The sequence below is a fragment of the Podarcis muralis genome, chromosome 1 (genome assembly GCF_964188315.1).
Source record: "Podarcis muralis chromosome 1, rPodMur119.hap1.1, whole genome shotgun sequence".
NCBI lineage: Eukaryota > Metazoa > Chordata > Lepidosauria > Squamata > Lacertidae > Podarcis > Podarcis muralis.
The window spans coordinates 3,532,893-3,556,763 of record NC_135655.1 but is presented as its reverse complement, the minus strand read 5'-3'; the positions used below and the strand labels follow the sequence as shown (position 1 = coordinate 3,556,763).

Genomic DNA, 23,871 nt, shown 5'->3' with positions numbered 1-23,871 from the left:
GCCATGGTTTTCCCAGTGGTGATGTATGGAAGTGAGAGCTGGACCATCAAGAAGGCTGATCGCCGAAGAATTGATGCTTTTGAATTCTGGTGCTGGAGGAGACTCTGGAGAGTCCCATGGACTGCAAGAAGATCAAACACATCCATTCTTAAGGAAATCAGCCCTGAGTGCTCACTGGAAGGACAGATCCTGAAGCTGAGGCTCCAAGACTCAGGAGAAGAGAAGACTCCCTGGAAAAGACCCTGATGTTGGGAAAGATGGAGGGCACAAGGAGAAGGGGGCGACAGAGGACGAGATGGTTGGACAGTGTTCTCGAGGTTACCAGCATGAGTTTGACCAAACTGCGGGAGGCGGTGGAGGACAGAGGTGCCTGGCGTGCTCTGGTCCAGGGGGTCACGAAGAGTCAGACACCACTAAACAACAAGGGAACCCAAAGATCATCTAGTCCAACCCCCTGCAATGCAGGAGTCCCAACGAAAGCATCCATGACTTATGTGTTGCTCATTCAAGGAATCATAGAATTGTAAAGTTGAAAGGGGTCCCCCAGGGTCATCTAGTCTAGCCCCCTGCAATGCAGGAATCGCAGGTGAAGATTCCCTGACTGGGGGTCATCCGTCTTTGTTTTTTTAAACCTCCAATGAAGAATGGTGATGAGAAGCCAAGCCATTTTTGCTTCTCCCCCCCCCCCCCTTTCATGCTGTCCTCCCAACAACCCTGTGAGGTAGGTTACGCCTGAGAGCCAGTGGCTCACCCATGCAGGTCTCCCAGGATTTGAACCCACATCCTAACCCCACACTGCTTCACACTGATTCTCACCTGCCTGTGCACGCAGAGGATTGAGATGCAAGCTGTTTTGCAGAAGAGTTTGTATTTGATATCCTACTTTATCACTACCGAAGGAGTCTCAAAGCGGCTCACATTCTCCTTTCCCTTCCTCCCCCACAACAAACACTCTGTGAGGTGAGTGGGGCTGAGAGACTTCAGAGAAGTGTGACTGGCCCAAGGTCACCCAGCAGCTGCATGTGGAGGAGCGGGGAAGCGAACCCCGTTCACCAGATTATGAGTCTACTGCTCTTAACCACTACACCACTTGCTTGGGTTTCTTGCGCGCCCACTCTGGAAAGTGAAAGGGCTGTCAGTTAATGAGGGATTATGACAACTCACAGGCACCAAAAAGGGGGCCTGGATTCTAAACCTAAATTCTAAATTCGAGTGTTCAAGTGACTAAAAGTGTGCAGCCTAGTATCCTCTTCCTTCCATTTTCCTTGGGGTGTATGGATTTAGTTTTCAGTGGACACACATATCCTTTCTTCTGGTCTCAACCATCCACTTCACTGTCTACCTGACTTACCTGCACCCCTAACCCCCATTCAGTTGCCATAAATATTCTGTAAACTCACAGGCAATGATGTTGTTTTTAAGTGTGATTTCCTTTCCTTCTATAAACTATGTGCTTCTGAATTCCTTGACTATACTCCTGCCACAGTGTGCAGCTCATTTTATGGGTTATTTGTTTTTGTACTGTATTGCTATTTTGTACTTTGTGTTCATATTTTGTATTTTTCTGTTGTGTTGTGAACCACCTTAGGATCTTCGGATGAAGGGCCGTATACAAATTTAATAAGTAAGAAGCCTCTTTCATTTGTTTCCAAACTAATAAAATGTTGTTGCAGTGTGGAATGCTCCATTCCTTTCCCTTCTCCCCCTTGGTTTTCCACTTCTCTGTCCCCTAACAGTCTTCTATGGCCACTGAACATGCCGAATGGTCTGTTTGTGCGACGGTCTTCCCTAAAGCTTCTTGAGAGTGGTGGTGTGGGTACTTCTGCAAACTGTACGGTGACTGTATACCTGCTGACAACTTGCTTGTGTGCATGGTGTGGTTTCAGCCCCATAATAATCGTAAGTTTGCCATCGGTAAACAGGATTACTGTATATAATTGTATAACAGAAACAAGATCGTCAGAATTCCATGTTTTTATTGCAAGAGAAAATTTCATCTTCTGCAGATATTGTAAAACACACATGAAAACATAATAAGGCAATAAAGGCACTTTTCTTTGGAACTGATTCTGAACCCAATTTCAATATGAAAAACTTAGCGGATACTTCCCTGTCAAAGTTTTCTAGCTCAGGTATGGTATAATCATCAATGTTGCCACTGAAGTTCAGAGTCAAGTTCCCCTGACTTTGACCTCATCAGGATTTGACCTTTTAAGTAGCACCACTGCTATTTGCAAGGTTATCTGGAAGTCCATAGAATTCTCACACCAATCCTAAACACATTATGTAGAGGTTCCATTAAAATAAACGACCATCACTTCAAAATACTGTCGCAATCCACTGAAGTTTTCCTGCTCATGTATGGGAGCTGCTCCCATTTGTTCTGCAGAGGCCTTGTGCAGAACATCCCAGTGGATTGCATTTTAATGCTTGAGGCGTATGGCACTCTTGAGTAACCTGCATGTGCTGGGGACCAGAAGGCAAGAACTGAATGCTCCTGTGCAGCATTCTCCAATGCCGTAATTTCCATAACTGGTCAGATCAGTTCTAATAATGCAATAAAGGGTTCTCATCCTACTAGGCTAGTTTTGCCAGCTTTTCTTTTGGACGGACTCCTTTTGTGTTTTAACAGCTGTGCAACAAGCAGAGATTCAGAGGAAACTAACTCGTTACTTCACCTGCACATCAGAAAAGCTTCCTCTGCTGAATTTCAGCTTGTTAAAAGCACAGAACTTCCAAACACAAGTTTTCAGCCTTAACCAAAACATCTGCCAGGATGATCATTAAAAATACTTCAAGAGAAATATTTGTGACATCTTGATTTGCTCCAAGACGGCTTCATCCGTCAATGCCAAGTGCAACATTTTACCTAGAAGGGAGCAGAACTGGAGTGAATCTCATGACGAAAGGTAGATAAAAAGTCACTTGCTACCTACAATACGTTCAAAGTATGTTATGCCATTGTTCCACAACAAAGGTTGGCATTAATGACTTCACTAAACTGCTGCATCTATTCAGGTGCTTGAACCACCCGATTCCTCTGATTTTCAGTCATTCACATATTAGGTCCAAAGTCAAATATCTGAAACATAGCTCTATATTTGATAAGTCACATACTCGGTTTTGGGAGTAAAAGCCCACATTCCTTATTTTAGCTTGTAGGTTCTGCACTAAGAACAAGGAAGCAAAGATCAGCTATATAAAATCTGCATCACCCCTTCCCCAACAGAAGCAAAACTGCTATGGTGGGATTCGCCTAAAAAGTCCCATTAGCACAAAGATTTCTACTTGCGCAATGGGCTCCCCACACCCCAGGTTTGAGGGAGGGAGTAGGCAAGGGGTTGTTCCCTCTGGGGAACTGAAATGCATGTGCTGGTGGAATGATCAGAAGAGGGTGATGTTGAATTCCTCCCCTGGTATCAAAAATATCCCTAAAGAGATATATGGCTTAAATGTGATACTGAGTTATTAAGCAGCATATCATGGCATGACTCCACCTCCTCCTAATACCACATGTGCTTAGTTATTACTGCAACCAGCCTGAAGGCAACTCAAAGTAGATGTATAAACAAAAAGATTTTCCCCCAAGATTTTTGCTCAAAATGGCAAGTGAGTAAAAGTATTCAGAGTAAGATTCTATTCAAAACATAACAGCAAAATGGTAACAACAGGGTCCCTATTAGCTAAATACCTAAAACTGATAGGAAATTTGTATTTTATAAATACTTTACAATAAATAACAAAAAAACAGCTAAGTTGAATACAAACCTTACACATTGTGGTCTGTGTAACATTTTTAAAATTGTGATTATTTACAGTCCATCAATGTTTATTGCAACAGTAAAACTTTGCCCAGTAAAAACATTTAACACAAAAGTGCAACTTTAAAGTGTTTCTATAAAATAGTGCCAATACCCGGCCCATGCAACTTTCAACCAAGTTTTTTACAGTGCTGTCGAAAGAAGAGAGTTTTGCGGCTTCAGATGTATTAAAGAAATCCCCCTCTTCAGACAATGGCTAAAGTGTAGCAATACGCAGGAATATGACCAAATAAAGCTTTGACTGTCTGAAGCCTCATTAACATATTTAGCTTTAATAATAATAAATGGCTCAACTAGCTTTATGAACTGGCTCAGTAAACCCAATAAAGTTGGTATTAACCTCCAGAGCCCCTAAGTGGAGCTGTTATTACATCAGTAGACTCTGCTCCCATTCCTTATGCACCAGCAAATCAGAGTGCCTTTCACCCGATCTGACCCAACCTTAGAAATTCAGCCCAAACAGTCAAAAGTAACATTTCAAAATTATCCCCAAGAAGGGTCTGTACTGTGCGCTGTATATTCATGAAGAATGGTTGCTAAGAGACATTAATCTGCTCCTGTGCTGCTGCTTCGGCTTTTCTTTCTCGGCGATGGCTAACAGCAGCCCAAAAAGTTATTTTATCCATAGCTTCCTCCAAAAGTCTAGATGGTAACCAGGATAGTTGGTTCTCCAAGAGGGCAGCATTTTTACCAATGCAGTCAAGGCTCAGTCTGAAAGAGACAATGCCAGATTACAACGTTTTGCAGGTTAAACATTAAACTATATAGAAGAAAACAGTTTTATCCATGCGTGTACCTAGGTATTCTCATCTCAACTATGAATTTACCAGGTGGCTTTAGGCAAGTTAATATGGCTTAGTTGAAACATCACGCCAAACTGGTTTGTGCTATCTGCAGTTAAGACTCCACACTGTGATTTGGACGTCCAACATTAAACCATGGCTTAGAGCAGCTTTTGTCTTCCATCTGCTCAGCTTTGCAAGTTTGCTCCCATCCACATGGTGTATTAGCCTTCTGAAGTAGGTCTGTGTTTTCAAGGGTTTGATAACTGAAAACCACAGCCCACATCAACTGTGGTTTGCAAACCAGCTTCAAAGAGAGGCTTGATATCATAGTTTGACAGTGTTTCACACACCATGGTTCGTAAACCGACATTGGTTCAGATACAAAGATAGACAGGCCATGGTTTGGAGCCGACGACTGAAATGCTGTCGCAACCTCAGCCCTGGCTTCTTACCTGCAATATGGGGACTAAAGTGATTAATTCAACTCTGTGCTAAGGTGATCCTCCTGTCAGCTCGTCTGATGGAATGATCCCCCTTCCCCCTGTGCACTGTTCCTGACACCCACCCACACTAAGACAGTTTGGAGTGTGGGAGAGGTTAGTGAAGAGGTGGTGGAAGCAGCCCTATTGCACAAGGCTTCCGCTGACGGGACTCATCGGCTGCGTCTCACCCATAACGCTGACCTATTTAAAGCGATGTTGCAAGGATTATCAAGGGAATGGAAAAGGCTTTGGACTCTTCAAAGTCGCACACTGTTTTGTATGTGGTTTTGAGTTTGAGGTCAACAGATGCGCAACTGAAATAGAAATCATTGCACTGTGTGTGGAGCATTCCCTGACTCCCTGAACAGCCCCTGTATGGGTACAGCTTAGTGTGTGTCAGTGGCTCTGCATGTGCTCTGAAGCCGCTATGTCAGGATAGTTACCGCTTAACATTTTGGAATATACAGTTGCTTTTAAAAAGTGTTGGACTCAATTAGGCTCACGGCTTTATAATATTGTTATCTGAGTAATTTCTCAGCTCACCTGAGAAGTGAGTATGGTTGTGTCTGAAAAATCAATAAATCGCTGCAGTGTCCCTAAGCAAGAACAACAAAAAATTCAAATATTTATGAGTTACTTTGCAACAAAGGTACTTATAGCAATGCACAACAATAAAACATTGCATTAAAATATATGCAATTAAAAATAACATAAAATCAACAATACCAACGTGCAGCAGAAACAGTTAAAAAACCCCAGCAAAACTGGGTAAGGAAGAACAACTAAATATTTTAATGAGGTATTTAAAAACATTGGGCTAAGCCAACAAAGCAGTTCTGATAATGCAAGGATTTCAATTTGTGAAATGGAATATCCTCACCCTCTCCTCAAGCACCCCCCCAGGCGCCCCCCCCCCAAATCTGCTCTGGAGGGTTGTGGGAACCCCAGAAGAGATTTAGGGGTGCACAGGGAAAGGAGAGGGAGGAGTAGTTCAGGAAGGATCAAAACTCCTCTCATGTGATCTGATTCTGTTTACCTAAATTCTCTCCATAAAAATATTTTTAAATTTCAAATAAAAGATTTATCAGCACAATGGTGACATTTAACAGGTGTTCTATTTACTGACCGTGTCCATGAAATGCAAGTCGTCTTTACTTCCTCCAAAGACCATCACTTCACCTTCTTTACCAAGACAAGCTGTATGCCACAATCTAAAAGTATATTATAGTGAGAATAAATACTCAAATAACTGTGCATTAAAAAAAAGTTTTCAGGTAGCTATCATAGGGTTTTAGTGCATTTTGTAGGCTATTGTAGCACTCTCCCCCTTTAATCTCTACGACATAGTAAATAGATTTATTTGAATGGAGCTGTCTCTCAGCTCTTGAACTAACTAACTAGTCCACTCAAATGGATTCTAAAAACATCTGAATTCATTAGACACAAATCAAGAATTTACTACCCTTTTACTACTTACCATGAGTGGGCTTACTTTTTTTGTTAAACACAGCTGTTTAATAAACGTTTAACAATGTATGCATTCCAATTCTTAAAATGATGCTATCATAAAGCCCAGCAAGATAGATTTAAATATGAGGAACACAACCAAAATAGTTCTCTTGTGAGTGCAGATTTAAAAAGTACCTTTAGCAAACACAATTAAAAATGGCTGCTGTGATATAGAGGGACTTGATTTGAGAGTAGGAATGGCCATGGCAATGATTTAAAAACTAGGCCATCGGAGAGAAATCTTTCTTTCTTACAGATCTTGGCCTTCACTCAAAATCATAGGGTGAAACCCAGGCACTGATTCTTGAACTTGCTTATTCTGAAGGGCATAATTTGAGAGTTGGATAAAAATCTCTGGGACAAAGAAAGCACCTCTCTTCCCTCCTCTGTCTCAATTCAAAGGAATCTGACAAGCACTGAGATGGAATATGTTACCTTAAAAACACACTTGTGAAAAAAAGTACAAGAAGAGCTTGGTAATTTAGTTTACATACCAGCTTTCCACAGCTAGAGTGAGCTGCTAAGTTCAGCTTCTCCTCACCCCACCCCTGATATGTCACTGAGGTCAAAGGAACAAAGGGTCTTTAATCTCTCATCCCTCCTTTCCATCTTTCAAGAGGTGGAGCTTTCTGAATGTTAATGGTTTACAAAATTATGCTAAAGGGAGTAAGTTTTCTTTTTGCACATGCCAGTGCAAAATAAACAAATGGGTATGCATGGATACACAGCAGTTCAAAATAGGACCAATTCATATAGGTTTGTAAAGAGAGCTTCACTGCACTGAGCTGAATTTTCTTTCAAGAATTAACAGACTGAGTATAACTCACTGAGGTCAACAGGATTGCAGAATTTGTCCTCTTTTGTTTATTTAACTATTGCAAAAATATGTGCAAGATGACTCGGTACTAAATAGCACTTCTTACTTCATTAATTTCAGCAATTATGCACTGTTCTCCTTACACTAAACTGTATCCCACCTGTTCTCTTCCTCATACCTGTTGATAGGTCTGCCTCTGTCTTATCTGCATTAGGAAAACTCTGGCCTGGACTGGATCATCGCAGAACACTGGAAAGCCTTTCCTGCCTTGACTCTGTGCCTTGACTCCTAGCTTGAAACCTGAAGCTTTTTTCTACAGACTGATAGGTTTATGTCCTCTCACAGCTGCTCTAACTTAGCACCTAGACATTCTAATAAAGCATGTTATTTGCATCACATATCAGCTAGATTAACGTCACCTTTTAAAATAAACCCTCCACCTAGAATTATAGTACTGAGTTATAACTGAATTCTACAAAGTATTCTGCGCAACTGTCAGGGATGGTATCTTTTATTACGAAAAAAGTACTTATCAGCAAGGGCCAATATCGCAACAGGAGTGGCAGCTGAGTCCACACTATGAAAAAAAGAATGAAGTCTAGCCCAGCAGATGTGCTAAAGCACAACCAAGAGAAGGCCAGGCTGTTTTAAGTCTTAATGAAATCACTCTGATCCTTAACCTTTACAGAAGGGTGAGATCAAACACAGATGTTTATCAGCTTATAGGCTGTCATGTAAGGTGATAACTTGGAACAGGCATCACAGGGTAACACCACAGACAGAGACATGGACATCCATCCCAACACAGTATATTTTAAATGGATGCATTCATGTATTCATCTTCATATATTCACGAAGTGTTAAAAAGTGATAGTTTGGGTGTTTATCTATTTAGCAAAATAATTTTTACACCACTCTTCAACTATATTCCCCCCCCCCCAATCAATTAAAATGTAAATAAAGGAAGGAAGGGTCGGTCAAAGCCCACAAAATCATAAAAGCAGCATAAAGCAGTCAGCAGGTTTTGGGAAGCCCTTCACCTTGCCCCAGATATCACATACTCATATGTAAATTTCCTGATCGCCTAAACCATGGTTGGGAGAATGGGACTGCCCCACAGACACAAGCACTCCTTCCTCCCTTCTGGGCCTAGCCATGATGCATCAGTATGTCTGCACCACTGCTAATGCTACTATTGCAATCATGGTTAACAGTAGGGTAGCAAACTCTATGTTGAGCTAACCACAGTTAACAATAGTATCAGCTCACTCAGACCCTGCAGCATGGTTCATTCCAAAAAGGGAAGAGCGTGTGTGTTATGGGAGAAGAGAGGAAGGAAGGAGAGCACAGGGCTGCGGAGTTCTCTGAATATTGATTCTCTGGATTAAAACCTTTACTTAAAAATCTTAGCAGAAATGCAAATGCACTTTGGTTAATGTTTGATTTCCTGGAGAGGACCACTACCTGCTGGTAGTTTCCAGTTAGCAGCTAGTTTTACAAGAGGCTGAGAGGCCCACCTCTCCAAAGGGGTCTGACAGACCTTCCACACAGCTCTCTTGCCTCCAAGGTATTCCTCAGGAGAGCAGATTTGGCCATGGGGCCAACAGTTGCTGATCCCTGCCCAATACTGCATGGTGATGAAAGGGCACAGAGGAAGGAGTTTCTTAGAAGGGTATGTGCATATTTTTCATATTCCTAGTGGCTTGACTGCAGTTCAAGCTAAGGAGAAACCCCCTACATCTGCATTTCTAAAGCAAATATGGTGGAGGAGAAGAAAAATCTCACTCTGATTTCAATCTAATTTTATATAAAATTGCTTTAATACGAGAAGATCTAAGTATCAAAATACATTGTGGTTAGTGTGTGCTGCTGCACAGTCTACCTAAACCATTGGGGGTGGAGACTTCATTAGAATGGAGGGTGAAGATGATAGTTTGGCTCAATTTGAATCAGATTCTATCTACTGTAGAGACTAGCTGTGGTGTGGGAGTGTAATCGCATCCCCATGGGTGGCGCCTGTTCAGTCTTCAGTGATATATTTGCACAGGGCCTGCACAGCTAAAGTCAACATGCAGGCCCTCTGAAAACATGCATATCAAGAATGTTTTGTTATAGTGCAGCCTACACCCACACACCCACACAAATAAATAAATAAATAAATAAATAGAAGGTGTGGATGCAATCTCACTCCCTGACCCATGTAGATATATTCATTTGAATCAGGGCTTTAAGGTCGCCATCCCGATCGCATGAACCAAGCAAGCAGTTTCTCCTGAAGTCAATGTGCCTTTCTTCCAAATAAGTGTGTTAGGGTGGAAGTCAAATAAAATTCAAATAAATGTCCATTAGGTGCATGATTAGGTGAAATTCATCAAACATTATTTCTTCACAATCGTATGTATCTATACTGATACCTTTTTAGTATCACCTGGAAAATTATATTACTGGTTCAGACAGAGATATAGGATAAAGTTAACTGAAAATGTGCACAATTCATTTTGGGGGTTTTTTTTAAAGATACCTGGTTGGATTCTATGAGATTTCCATTGGTCTAACAGGGCTGTCCTGCCTCCACTCTCCCATTCCAGAAGCTCAGGGGACTCTATAGGACAACATCTGATGTGAACAGAACTTCTGCCTGAACACAAGTTTATACCTGCACTTGGCATCACTGGATCCAAGCCTATGCTCCGATGTTGAACATAACATAATGATTTATTCATACTTTCTTCAATTCCAGAAAAAGTTGACTAGTTTATTATATCCAGAGGCATGCCTAGGAGCCCTTAAACCATTGGAAAGGAATTGTACTGGCCCCCTGCCCCCCAAAAAACCAACACTTTACTGCAACAGCCACATTAGAAATGACTGCACTTTATGTGACCCAACTACTCAAAGCATCTGGAGTGAAGGCAGGGCAAGGAGGAAGAGCAAAAGAATTAGCATGCATTTGTGCCATGGTGCAAAAAGGACAGGAAGCTTCTCCTACGTTTGATTTCACCACGACAGTGGAGGCAAGTCACTACACACACCTACACCATACACTCCACAGTCTGATAGGTGTTTTTTGCATGCCTCACCCCCCCCCCCCGGGGCCTGCGCCCCTGGTTGGGGGCTGGTTTCACCAACCCCCAGGCACGCATCTGATTGTACCTCGGTATGCTCTTTGGTAAGTATTTAAGTTGTTGCCATTTGTTTGTTGCGACATCATAAATCCAACCATCACCTGAAAATAAAGAAAGAGGAATAATTACTGCTATTTATTTTCTTTAAACACACACAACTTGACAATAAGAGACCATTTAAGTTATGCAATGTATTATGTTTCGTGTTTAAACATGAAATGATACTGAATATGAAAAACTAGGGCAACTGTGGACAGGACCCAAGGAGCAGCTTGTACTAACCCTATGGGCTTTTGACACCCTCCTCCTACAGAACACTGGACTTTAGTGCCCTATCAGAACTAAAGGTAAAGGTAAAGGTACCCCTGACCATTAGGTCCAGTCGTGACCGACTCTGGGGTTGCGGCGCTCATCTCGCTCTATGGGCCAAGGGAGCCGGCGTTTGTCTGCAGACAGCTTCCGGGTCATGTGGCCAGCGTGACTAAGCCGCTTCTGGCGAACCAGAGCAGCGCACAGAAACGCCGTTTACCTTCCCGCTAGAGCGGTTCCTATTTATCTACTTGCACTATGACATGCTTTCGAACTGCTAGGTTGGCAGGAGCAGGGACCAAGCAACGGGAGCTCACCCCGTTGCGGGGATTCAAACCGCCGACCTTCTGATCAGCAAGTCCTAGGCTCTGTGGTTTAACCCACAGCGCCACCCGCGTCCCTTCATATCAGAACTATCTGCTTTTAAAATTCCCTTCTGTTACAAAAGTGGTGGCAAGGAGGGATGTTGTAACTTGAAGCCTCCTTGAGCACAGACTTGACTAGTTACATGGTTCTATGGGCTGGGACCACTCTGTTTTTCACAAGCATTCAGCATCTCTGCTTGGGCGAGTCCTCTTCTTTTCACCACTTTTCCTTTCTGTCTGTTGTGACAGCCTGCAGACTAGGCTGCACATTTCAGACTTCTGCTGCAGAGGCAGACAATAAACTAGTCTTGGGAGGCAGGGGTACCATTTTAAAGCCCAGATATCTTCAAAAGGGGACACGGGTGGCGCTGTGGGTAAAAGCCTCAGCGCCTAGGGCTTGCCGATCGAAAGGTCGGCGGTTCAAATCCCCGCGGCGGGGTGTGCTCCCGTTGCTCGGTCCCAGCGCCTGCCAACCTAGCAGTTCGAAAGCACTCCCGGGTGCAAGTAGATAAATAGGGACCGCTTACTAGTGGGAAGGTAAATGGCGTTTCCGTGTGCGGCTCTGGCTCGCCAGAGCAGCTTCGTCACGCTGGCCACGTGACCCAGAAGTGTCTCCAGACAGCGCTGGCCCCCGGCCTCTTGAGTGAGATGGGCGCACAACCCTAGAGTCTGTCAAGACTGGCCCGTACGGGCAGGGGTACCTTTACCTTTATCTTCAAAAGGCCTATTGGCTGGAGATGGAAAGTACCCAGAACTCACAGCAGCTTTGTTAGAAGGAAAGGTGCTCTGAGAGTCACTTTTGTGTGAAGACCTGGATAAAACTGCTTTCAATAAATAATAATAAAAATTTATCCTATGTCTGTTTAGTTAGAAGTAAGCTCTGCAGATAAATAGATTTACCCCTAAGTAACTGCAGCCGATGCGTTATAGTACTGTTTTTTAAAATGCCAAGTCTGAAACTAAAAACTAAAGGAACATTTTAAAAAAACATTCTGACACTGATTTTATCTTCAGCTGGCTGCAGTTCTTTGACTTATAAAGAAAGCCACAGCAGTTTCCTTCTGAAACATGAAATCTTCTAGACTTTGATAAAAGATGGATTGAAATATTATCTTTAAGTTTGCTTGTAGTCAGATTTGGAGCAGGGGGACAGGAGCCTGGATGGTGGCAAGTCCTTCAAGAATCATGTATGCAGAATTTTTCTGTTGGTATTGTGCCAGCAATTCATTGACAAGCAAGTTTGTAATTTATCTTAGCATTATAGTTTGTTAATAATGTTAATAATAATATTATAGTTTGTTAATAATAAAAACAAATCATTCAGCTTGAACTTGCTTCCCTCTTAGCATAGTGTACGCAATAATTTTGAATAAATAAAGTGATAACAATCAATTAATATCAAACTACTTACTTAAGGGTACATTGTCTGAACTCAGCCCACCAAACAGGAAAAGTTTACTGTCTGTTACAGATGTCAAAGTATGCCATGATCTGTCTCCTGGTTTTTCTCCATTTGTACAAATTCTAGGAAAAGCAAGCAAAAAACAAAAGGCCTACATATTTCAAGAAACAAACAAAATAATTATTGGGTGGGCAGTTTAGCATCTTTCAGGTGGGGGGGAACAACTATTTTGCGAAGTCAGCATTCATGTCAAGTGATTTGCTTACAGAGCGCTTGCTTACTGCACCACTGCCAGTGAGAGTCCTTCCCATGGGTAATGCTCTATTTTTCAAGTCTTTTTGCTCTTGGGAACCTCCTGTTGGGACATTCTTAAAGGTAAAGGTAAAGGGACCCCTGACCATTAGGTCCAGTCGTGGCCGACTCTGGGGTCCCGGCGCTCATCTCGCTTTATTGGCCGAGGGAGCCGGCGTACAGCTTCCGGGTCATGTGGCCAGCATGACTAAGCTGCTTCTGGCGAACCAGAGCAGTGCACAGAAACGCCGTTTCCCTTCCCGCCGGAGCGGTACCTATTTATCTACTTGCACTCTGACATGCTTTTGAACTGCTAGGTTGGCAGGAGCAGGGACCGAGCAATGGGAGCTCACCCCATTGCGGGGATTCGAACCGCCGACCTTCTGAACGGCAAGTCCTAGGCTGTGTGGTTTGACCCACAGCGCCACCCTTGTCCCATTGGGACATTCTTAGGATCCATGAAAATCCCAAGGTCTGTCTGGGGACTCTCCTTGTTTTTCAAAACCAGGAATCCATAGCTACCAAGGAGGCAGGCTCCTAACAGAAGCACTATCTGATACTGGTGAGAAGGGGGCTACAGACCCTGTTCTCCCTAAAGGCTTTGCATGTGTAATAAATGTGTAATATGGTAATAAATTCATTGGGTCTGAGGCCCAGAACAATAAATACTACTAATTTAACATCAAACAAAATTTAAACAAAAAAATTAAAGGAGGGAATCTGTCCTTATAGAATTCCTTCCTTCCTTCCTTCCTTCCTTCCTTCCTTCCTTCCTTCCTTCCTTCCTTTACAAAATACTGTTTTCCCAGTCTGAGAACACTCATAAGAATGGATAAACGTACTTCAAAGATATGTCAAACTGAGATTTCCACACAATCCAAATAAATGTTCCCCCAAACCATATTGCTGTTCACCACCCTAAAACAATTATCTAAAAAGGGCATCGTTGTTATTTTAAGCATAACAAACAGCAGTTTTTAGCTCAAGCTCCCCCAAAAAAGAAAACCAAAGGGGGGAGGGGAAGTAATGATGGGAGTATTCAGGACAAAATATACAAATACATTGAACATGAATTGTTACATACAACAGAGCTATGACATGAGGAAAAACTTACTTTCCCGACCAAACCCAGGTATCCAAATTCAAATAATGTAAATCATTCATTCTTTTTTGCTGTTAAAATAAAAAAGTTTAATTAGGAAAATATGACAATACAGCCTTTCAGAATGATTTTCAAAGGAAAGCCAAGTAAGATATTCTGTCTGAGAACTCCTCAAATGTGCAAATTGCAGCTGTTTCAAGACAGATTGTGTTCTTTATGGATTAAGGCAATATTCCCTGACCTGGTAACCTCCAGATGTTCTGAACTACAACTCCCATGAGCTCCACCCATGATCAATTTTCTGATTTCCTACCTAGCCCCCTCTCTCTAACTTAAGGCACAGTTCCGATATATTTCATTTGGTCAAGAGGAAAAGCAGGATGGTGAATAGGAAGAACTTTGGCTTCTTGTATTGAATACTGCTGGATGGAGAAAGGGAGCTCCACAGAGGATATCCCTTTATGTCTGCTGGCTGCACTCTCATTAGCAGGAATCATATATTTACGTTATTATTCTTGATCACAGCAACTTCAAATGCAATCTGCATTTTCACAAAAATAAATAAGGGCAGCCCTGCTGGATCTAGACCACCATTCAGCTCCACTAACAGCCCACCAGATACATGGATGGGAAGGCCTCAAAGAGGACCTGGGTGCAAGAGTGCCCTCCCCACTTAATTGGATTTGCTCCTCTGTATCCTGTCCACATAGAGATGCCTTTGGGAAATCCACAAATGGCCCCAAGGGCAAGAGTTCTCTCCTGCTGATACTCGGAGGCAGACTGTCTCTGGTCCTGCAGACAGCAGAAGTATAAACACACTTGTAGCCTAATCTTGCTAAACATTACATGCATACATTAGTACCAACTACAATCCAAAGTATTTTCCTTAGAAGATATATTTTGGGGAGCAGTATCTGGTGACTGCATTCAAGATGTCACTGGCAATACAACCTGCCTTTGTAGTTTTGGAACTCTGTTACTTTGGTAAAGGCTGGCTCACTTTTCAAAACACTGCAGCAATTTTAAAAAAGGAAAATAGGCTCTCTTTCCCTCACAGCAGGCCTCACCATTTCAAGACTTTTCTCTTACAGTATTTTTATTTCAAAGCTGAGTGCTTTTCCCTTTCCAGCACTGACACGCTCCTTTCCCGTTTTTTCATAGTGTAAACATAAAATCAGTACAAACCAAAACACGGCCTCCAAACACGTAACCTTTGTTTCCTAGGACTGTGCATGAATGTGCTGCTCGAGGCTGAGGTGGAACTCCATTCTGCAAGCAAACACAAAAGAAGTACTGCTGTGATTCTTAGGACTGCTGTATTGCATTTGAGCCAGGACTGCCTTTGAAGATGGTTTAGAAACTTTAGTTGCTGCAGAACGAATTGACTGTCTACATTCTGGTATGGACCGGAAAGTCAGAACATTAAATCAATCCTGTCTGTGAGTTTCTGGGGCCAATTTAAAAATTGTTGTGGTAACCTAAATCCCGAAAAGTTTGGGATCAGGTTATCGGCTTCGCCCATATGATTTTTGCCTGCACATTAAGATCTGCATTGAAGGTCCTATGTGGATATGGATATCTTACCACTGGTAAGATCAACAAGGTTGCCTAGCACAAGAAGACAGGATGGGCACCCTTGTCTAGGTTCACCTGTGATGTCTCTTCTGTGTGGATTGCATTGGCCTCTTCAGTTCAGGCATTCAAACTGGCCTCAAAACCAATTTGGTTCACTGCTGTCTTCTCCTAAGACTGCAATAGGTTTTTATTTCTTAGAAATACTTTAAAATGTCTAAACAAAAAAAATTCCTTCCAGTAGCACCTTAAAGACCAACTAAGTTAGTTCTTGGTATGAGCTTTCGTGTGCATGCACACGAAAGCTCATACCAAGAACTAACTTAGTTGGTCTTTAAGGTGCTACTGGAAGGAATTTTTTTTGTTTTGACTATGGCAGACCAACACGGCTACCCATCTGCAATTTAAAATGTCTGTGTTTGCAGATTTGTTTTTTCACTATGGTAGAGCATTACCCTTAAAAGCAGCCTAGAAATACTTCGATAAATAAATGATTCAGAATATTCATATCAATCCAAGAGCATAAGGAAAGATATGTGAGATTGTGTTTGGAAAGCCTCTGGAGGACAACGAAACATGACAACAACAAATCCAGAGTTCAAGTAACACTTACTTTAATTTTTGGCTGATACCAAGTTTGCGTAGTTGTATCAAAAACATGAACGTCATTGTGCCATCCCCAGAATATCCGTTCTCCCTGAAAGAAAAAAGAAGAAGTGAAACAGTAGGTGAGAAGGAACAAAAGACAATAAACCCACTGCTAATATTCCTTCCAACACAGGGTCCTCTTTATCTGAAACTGTAACAGATCTCTTACCCAATATGCATCATGAACATCAAAACAGTCACTCAGCTCACTCTGCTTTCTACAGCCATAGCCACCAAAATAGATGAGCCTTTAAAAAAAATCAGAATTAAAATTTACAAATTAATTCCTGCCATTAGATTGAAGAGGTCAGATGCCCCAATTTAATTCCTCTAGAGCAGCCTTCCCTAACCTGTTGCTTTCTACACCTTTTTGACTACAACTCACACACCTAGAAGGCAACAGGTTAGAGAAGGCAGCTCTAGAGTTCTTTGACACTTGCAATCATCTTGTTTCAATTCTCCTTGTGTGTGAAACCTTCCCACCCTCCAGTGTGCAAGGAACTACTGGAGCAAGGCATTTATGAGTAAAAGGACTTATCTGTGCTACCAAAATGCAGATCAATCAGCAGAGAAAAACTCAAATATGCATTCATATTTTAATCATCTAACATTTCTAAGTCAGTGAACCACTGTCATTTAACAAGGTTTTAATATTGCCTTGGGCTCTAATCCTATCCAGTATCATGCCTCACACATAATTTGCAGGCTGTCGACATCAGGGCAATTCTCATTTTATAAGTGAAGGAACAGAAGCACAAGTGAATTAAGGGAAGACAAAGGTCATCAAGCCACACAGAATTACAACCTGGTCTCTTCACCAGCTAATGCCACCTCCCCATTTGTGAAATCACCCATGACAATTACCTGTCTTTATACACCCAGCAGGCAAGTTTGTCACGTGGTGTAGGAGGCTGACCTTTAAAGTCTGTGATTTTTTTCCACAAATAGGTTCCATTTCTTGTTCGCAAATTAACATAATAGAGCTTAAAAGGAAATTAAGACACTTTCAACACACAGCAATATTCTGGAAAAAATGAAGTGCCAACTGGCAAAAGTGGTGTCTGGAGAGAACCACCAGTAATATTTAGTCCTTTATAGTTTTAATAGAAAAGGCTTAAATTCTTCTTCCTCCACTTCCTCACTGCTAATAATGAGCAGCACTTCTCATTGCAGGGGGCTTCCGTATTCTAATTTTAACTGTTGAAAGTCAGACTGTCCTTAACCTTTTCCACAACAGCAACATAAATTCCAAAGAAATAAAATGAAGCAGAAAGGCTTAACCTCTCAATTTGTTTGGTCACAACTTCTACTAAAATTAATTACTGTAATGCCCCGTCATAAAGAGTTATAGAATCTAGTTACTCCACAGAATCTAGTCAAGATCAGTTCCTAAACATCGGTGTCAAGCAGAGTCCCTCTGACATCAAAGGGCAGCTCTGCAGGCTTATAAAAATTTTGAATGGCAGCATAACAAACAGGTCATCAAATTTACACTGACATGAATGAGTTGCTGCCCTTCTTTTGGTAGCAGCATAAAATGCACAGAACTGCAAAACAAATTACACACACCCAATCAGGCTGCTTCTCAAACATAACCCCCCACATCACATGGCAAACAATTATGGAAATTAGGAGGAGGGTTAAAAGATTTTGTGTGTGTGTGTGATAGGTTCTGCGGTTCAAATACTTGGGCATACCCTTCAAGCCTGTTACATCTGTGTGAAAATAAAATCAAAACATAATGTTAAGATTTCTTGAACAGTTTAATTCTCACTACTATACTATTTCATCCTTAACAAGCTTAGTAATTCTCTCTGAAAGTTTCTAAAAATAAAGGAACCCTTTACCCGATTGCTGTATCCTTTGTCATCATATCCTCCAAAGATGTACAGCTTTCCATTAACAGATGCTCCGCAACTTCCAGACATGGATGGAGGCAATTCACCTTCCATCAGATGCATCGACCTGTAAATCAGCGAGCATAAGAAATCCCATAATTTGGCCCACAGATTCAGGAGAAAATTCCTTCAGGAGCCCTCATGGGAAGCGATTCATGAATGAAATATGTAATAAAATACAGGTAGTAGTTAGCGAAGGGTAGACTGAGGCTTGTTGGGCAGCGCCCCGTTTGCCCTAATGGACCAGACTCCACTGGTGCCATGCCTAGACACAACCTACCATTGGCATGTATCTCTGTCTCAAGAGACAATGGAGTGTGCCTCTGGGAATGAAGTCAAACTGCTGCGTTAGGAGCATCAAAGTGACCTCCCTGGGGTGCAAGCCTGGGCAGTGTGTATGGAGGTCCTGGGGTGGTCAGATGACAATAATAATAATAATAATAATAATAATAATTTTTATTTATACCCCGCCCACCCCAGCCAAGGCCGGGCTCAGGGCGGCTAACAAGCAATAATAAAAACAAGTTGAATGATTACAACTTAAAAACAAAAATAAAATACAACATTAAAATAATGGAACATTAAAATATTAAAATGTAGCCTCATTGCAGGAGGAGAAGGAAAAGAAAAAAGAAAGAGAGGGAGGGAGGGAATCAAATTGGCTCCAAGCCAAAGGCCAGGCGGAGCAACTCTGTCTTACAGGCCCTGCGGAAAGGAATCAGATCCTGCAGGGCCCTGGTCTCATGAGACAGAGCGTTCCACCAGGCCGGGGCCAGTGTTGAAAAGGCCCTGGCTCTGGTTGAAGCTAGGGACAAGGGCCTTCTCTTCGCCTTGCTACGGTCCAAAGAAAAGCAGAGCAATATGTTCAGGCCAACCGTCTTATGGACTCCTCTCCAGATTTGTGTCAGGTTTACTCCTTAACCTTTTCTTCTCCTGAAGATATCCCACAAGGCAGCAGAGGTTTAGGGTCAGAGTTTTCCTTCTCTTAGATGGGCTACATTCCCATGCTGCTCCTCACTTCCCTCTACAGCAGGGGTCAGCAAACTTTTTCAGCAGGGGACCGGTCCACTGTCCCTCAGACCATGTGGGGGGGCTGGACTATATTTGGGGGGGGGATGATGTAAGAGCACCACGAGCCCCGGTGACTGCTTACCTGTGTCTTGCGAGCGGCAGGGGCTGGCGGTGACGGTAGGGCGACGATGAGCGGTGTGCGAACAAAGCCCATCCCCCTTCCTCCTCTAGGCAGGGTGGGGAGAAGCCAGGAGGAGGGAGGGAAGGAATCATAGAGTTGGAATAGACCACAAGGGCCATCGAGTCCAACCCCCTGCCAAGCAGGAAACACCATCAGAGCACTCCTGACATATGGTTGTCAAGCCTCTGCTTAGAGACCTCCAAAGAAGGAGACTCCACCACACTCCTTGGCAGCAAATTCCACTGTCAAACAGCTCTTTCTGTCAGGAAGTTCTTCCTAATGTTTAGGTGGAATCTTCTTTCTTGTAGTTTGGATCCATTGCTCCGTCTCCGCTTCTCTGGAGCAGCAGAAAACAACCTTTCTCCCTCCTCTATGTGACATCCTTTTATATATTTGAACATGGCTATCATATCACCCCTTAACCTCCTCTTCTCCAGGCTAAACATGCCCAGCTCCCTTAGCCGTTCCTCATAAGGCATCGTTTCCAGGCCTTTGACCATTTTGGTTGCCCTCCTCTGGACACGTTCCAGTTTGTCAGTGTCCTTCTTGAACTGTGGTGCCCAGAACTGGACACAGTACTCCAAGAGGCGCCGTCACCACCATGAGAGGGAGAGGGAAAGAACGTGCATGCTGGCGATCCACGCGGTGATTCCCGAACCATCCGCGGGCCAGATCCAGAAGGCAATTGGGCCTGATCCGGCCTGCGGACCTTAGTTTGCCGACCCATGCTCTACACTACAGCATATGCAGAAACCGCCTTCTTGACTATTGGACCCACCGTTGGTCTCGTCTGCTCAATCCGCCAGAGCCTGCCTTTCCCTCACCCATCAGCTACCCTCACGCGTTTTGGCCGGCCTGTCAAAGCCACTCCTGGGGTGTGTCCATTGTCACATGCTGAAAGCCTCCAGGACTAGTCGCAGCAATACAATAAAAAGGAAGGAGAAACACTGATACCTATTTTCCAGCACATATTATGCAGAAAGTCCATGAAAGTCCATGGGATTTACTTTTACCCAAGGAATTTAGGATCATGCCTTTTGAAACAGTATTGAAGGCTTGTGATACAAAGGCCTTGTTAAAAATTGTCAGTAAATAATATGACTTACCATAATCCACTGTCAATTTCATAGATCCACAGCTCATCGTTAGGTAAGTAAACTTCATTTTCTTCAATTGACTAACCAAAATAAGAAAGAAAATCACAGGCATACAAATGTTTCATCAGGGTCACTGGAAATCTTCCTTTTTACTAACAAGCTACTTTTCATTTCAAATTATAGCTTCTCAGCAAGTGATTTGGATTGTGGAAGCAGTGCTGTAATAATGCACACTCATGGAATTATCTTCCTGTATATAGGAGTTTTGCTAGCTACCTAAGATACTCTCTGCTCAGAGTTCCACCAAATTAAATTAAGTCTGGTTCAGCAGCAAATGGGGAGCAGGGAAATCGAGGCACTCCAAAGTATTGTTAAAAGCAATGTAATAAAGAAATTCCTATTTTGAAGAGTTGCCCATCGTGAAAAGTATTAGTGGTTATCAAGACTTTCGGGAAGCATTAGGCATTAAAACCAGCCACCATAAACTGGGATATTTGATGCCTAATCTCATGGCACAAGGCAATCAGGATTCTGGAGCTAGAGAGGTGGAGACTATGCCACTCATGTGGAATTATTATTTTGTACTAAAATCAGTGTAAGATCTTTGTGCCTGAACAAAGGCAGGGAAAGGCAGACTAGCCATAGCAAGGCACAACCTTCTCCCGCACTCCCGTAAATCTCAGCAAAAGGTCAGCCACTGCTCTTTCTGCACTGCTGTTCTGTGATCATTTAGCTGCACACAAATGGCGTATTTGGGAGGATGTGCACGTGTGATATCCATGCAGAACCAAGAACTGTACTTGTGAAACTGAAATGGCATCCCTCCAGTTTGCTAGCAAAGCCAGAGGAGAGAAATCACAACCAGAATCAATCATCCAGCTAATGGCACTGTAAATAATTATTTGAACGATGAAGTTTTGCATATGGGAAGTGGTGGTTGCTGCCAGAGGTCCCTGGCTAATGCTCCTGTGATTTCCTGCAACTGGTATTCAGAAGCATGGAGGCAGAGCACAGCTATCAAGGCTATTATTCTCCAGGAATATGTCCAATCCTCTTCTAAAGCCACTCAGGACCATCTTGGCTGTGAGTCCTGGAAGGCTTGTCCCGTGCAATGCTGGCATGTTTGTGCTGGCTGGGGCTGACAAGGTAGGGCAGTGGTACCTTGGTTCTCAGACTTAATCCGTTCCAGAAGCCTGTTCCAAAACCAAATTGTTCCAAAACCAAGGCGCGCTTTCCCATAGAAAGCAATGCAAAATGGATTCATCCTTTCCAGACTTTTAAAAACAACCCCTATAACATCAATGTAAAATGAATTTTAGAATCTAACGAGACCATGGATCCATAAAATGAAAGCAATAAACAATGTACTGCAGTCACACAATCAATCAATCAATAGCTGAACTGGGTTCCACACAGTCACAAAAACAAAAAAAGAGAGCCGCAAAAACAAAAATGCAAAATAAATAGCAAAAACAGACAGACCTCAGCATAACACTAAAAACGGAAGTGTGGCACCCAAAACAGAAGTGTGAAACTCAAATAATCAGCATAACACTCAAAACGGAGCATGTTTGGCCTCCAAAAAAAGTTCGCAAACCGGAACACTTCTGGGTTTGCAGTGTTTGGGTTCCAAGTTGTTTGAGTACCAAGGCGTTTGAGAACCAAGGTACCACTGTAGCCCAAAACATCTGGAGGGCATCAGGTTGGGGAAGGCCACCCAATGCTATGGCCCCAACAAGGCTGGGATCAGTTTACCTGCAAGGTCGCCTCACCCTATAATTGCCCACCCAGCAGCTTCAACTGACAGAACTGGCACTGTTAAAGGTGTCCCATGAGATCTGTTCCACATTTGTAATAATTTCATTTTTTCATGTGGCGGCACCTACACGTTGGAACTCCCTGCCTATTGACATCAAGCAGGGGTACCCTACACTGCACTTCTACACCTGCTAAAATCATTATTTACACAAGCCTGTATTCGAGTTTTCATGTTTTAAGATGACTGTCATTTCAGCTTTCTGAAAGTTTTTAACCAGTGTTAACTTTTCTTGCTGACAATTTTACTGTTTTATTATTATATTTTGTAAACCGCTTTCAGGTTTTCTTCAACCCCACCCCCCCAAAAAAATCAAGCGGTGTTTGAATCTGATGAAATGAAATGTTATTGGCGAAAGAGTGCGAGTGGCGGGGAACCAAGTCGCCCTTTTAATTTATTGAATTTATACACCGCTCTATAACGAAGGTCTCCTCAGAGAAAATAGGCCGGCCGCCGCGCCTCGAAAAACCAGCGACCAATAGGCGACGTCGCTTAGGTAAACGACGGCCCCTCTCTCCAATCCCGCTTCACCTCTACCTCCAAACCTCCACCCCTCCGGGGCCTCTCGCCCTGTTATGCTTTCCCGCCCATTTTGCTCTCCTCAGCGAGCGCCCGAGTAGTGGGCGGAGCCAGCGCCCCTTCACCGTCTCCTCACGGGATGTTTTGTCGTCGGCCGCCCGGAGCCTCCCGCCGCCGCCTCCCTCGCTCCTTCCTTACCACGTATCCCCCCCACACGTAGAGGCAGCCGCCGTCCACCACGGCGCAGTGCCCGCTCCGCTCCTCGGCCACGGAGAACTCCTGAAGCGGTGGGGAAGCGGCGGCAGCAGCAGGAGGAGGAGTCGCCGCCGCCGCCGCCATCTTGACGCGGGGTGAAAAGGCAGGCTGCCGTCGCCTCGCGTCGTCCCCTCAGCAACCGCGCGACGCCCGACCGCTCGGAACGCGGGCCTGGCTCGGGAGCGCGGCGCCGTTGGCCTCGGGGAGGGGAGCCGTCGCGGAGCCGTCGCGGAGCCGCTTCTTCCGCCGCCGCCTCCTCCTCTCTCCCTTGGCGCGGATGCGCAGGACTCGCCTCGCGCCAACCGCCCCGAGAGCCGTTTGAGGAGGGGGAAAGGCGGAATACGCCAGGGAGAAGGCCGAGGGGGGCGGGGGGAGAGAAGAAGAATAAATATCAATAAACTGACGGGCTGGTGTCTTCGTTCTTGTCTGTTCGTAAAACGGCGCTGCGATAAGGCAAACCCCACGTCCTTGGAAAGGAAAACGAAATGAGTGTTAAGTTGATGCAAGAGTGAAAGCAAATGTGGCATCAGTAAGTTAGACCAGTGTTTCCCAACCTTTTTTGGGCAAAGGCACACTTGTTTCATGAAAAAAATCTCGAGGCACACCACCATGCCAGATGGGGAAAGGTCACTTTTTACTTATGTAAAAAAAAATAAAAAAAAATAGTAACAGCATAGAAGGTAATGGTTAGGCTAGCATCCCTCTTCCAAATATGCTGGGTTTTTATTTGCAGGGACTGTTTTACATGGGAAAGCATTCAGCACTGTCATTCTCCCATCTGCCATCTGAATTGGTACTATTCTGGGTCAACTTACTCTGCTGCATGTGTAGATGAAAATGGCACCAAGTGTGGGGGAGGGGGCAGA

At 43.5% G+C, this 23,871-nt stretch overlaps 1 protein-coding gene across 3 annotated transcripts; it reads right to left on the bottom strand.

The window, feature by feature from the left end:
• Nucleotides 1-1,959: 1,959 nt before the first annotated feature.
• Nucleotides 1,960-23,229, bottom strand: KLHDC1 (kelch domain containing 1). 3 transcript variants are annotated; one of them, XM_028719674.2, is made up of 13 exons: nt 22,949-23,229; nt 20,425-20,495; nt 18,076-18,193; nt 17,093-17,211; nt 16,398-16,476; nt 16,194-16,277; nt 15,194-15,277; nt 14,021-14,079; nt 12,625-12,737; nt 10,568-10,640; nt 6,215-6,299; nt 5,632-5,684; nt 1,960-4,532 (listed from the first exon to the last, which is right to left on the bottom strand). In XM_028719674.2, exons 1-13 carry the CDS (start codon nt 23,087-23,089, stop codon nt 4,358-4,360), a joined length of 1,254 nt encoding a protein of 417 aa, XP_028575507.2. In that variant the 5' UTR covers nt 23,090-23,229; the 3' UTR covers nt 1,960-4,357. The 3 variants fall into 3 exon arrangements, with proteins under 3 accessions (XP_028575507.2, XP_028575745.2, XP_077781836.1); XM_028719912.2 differs by lacking the exon at nt 5,632-5,684 and having other exon boundaries at nt 4,379-4,532; XM_077925710.1 differs by lacking the exons at nt 1,960-4,532; nt 5,632-5,684; nt 6,215-6,299 and adding an exon at nt 7,593-7,785.
• Between the last annotated feature and the right edge of the window lie 642 nt (nt 23,230-23,871).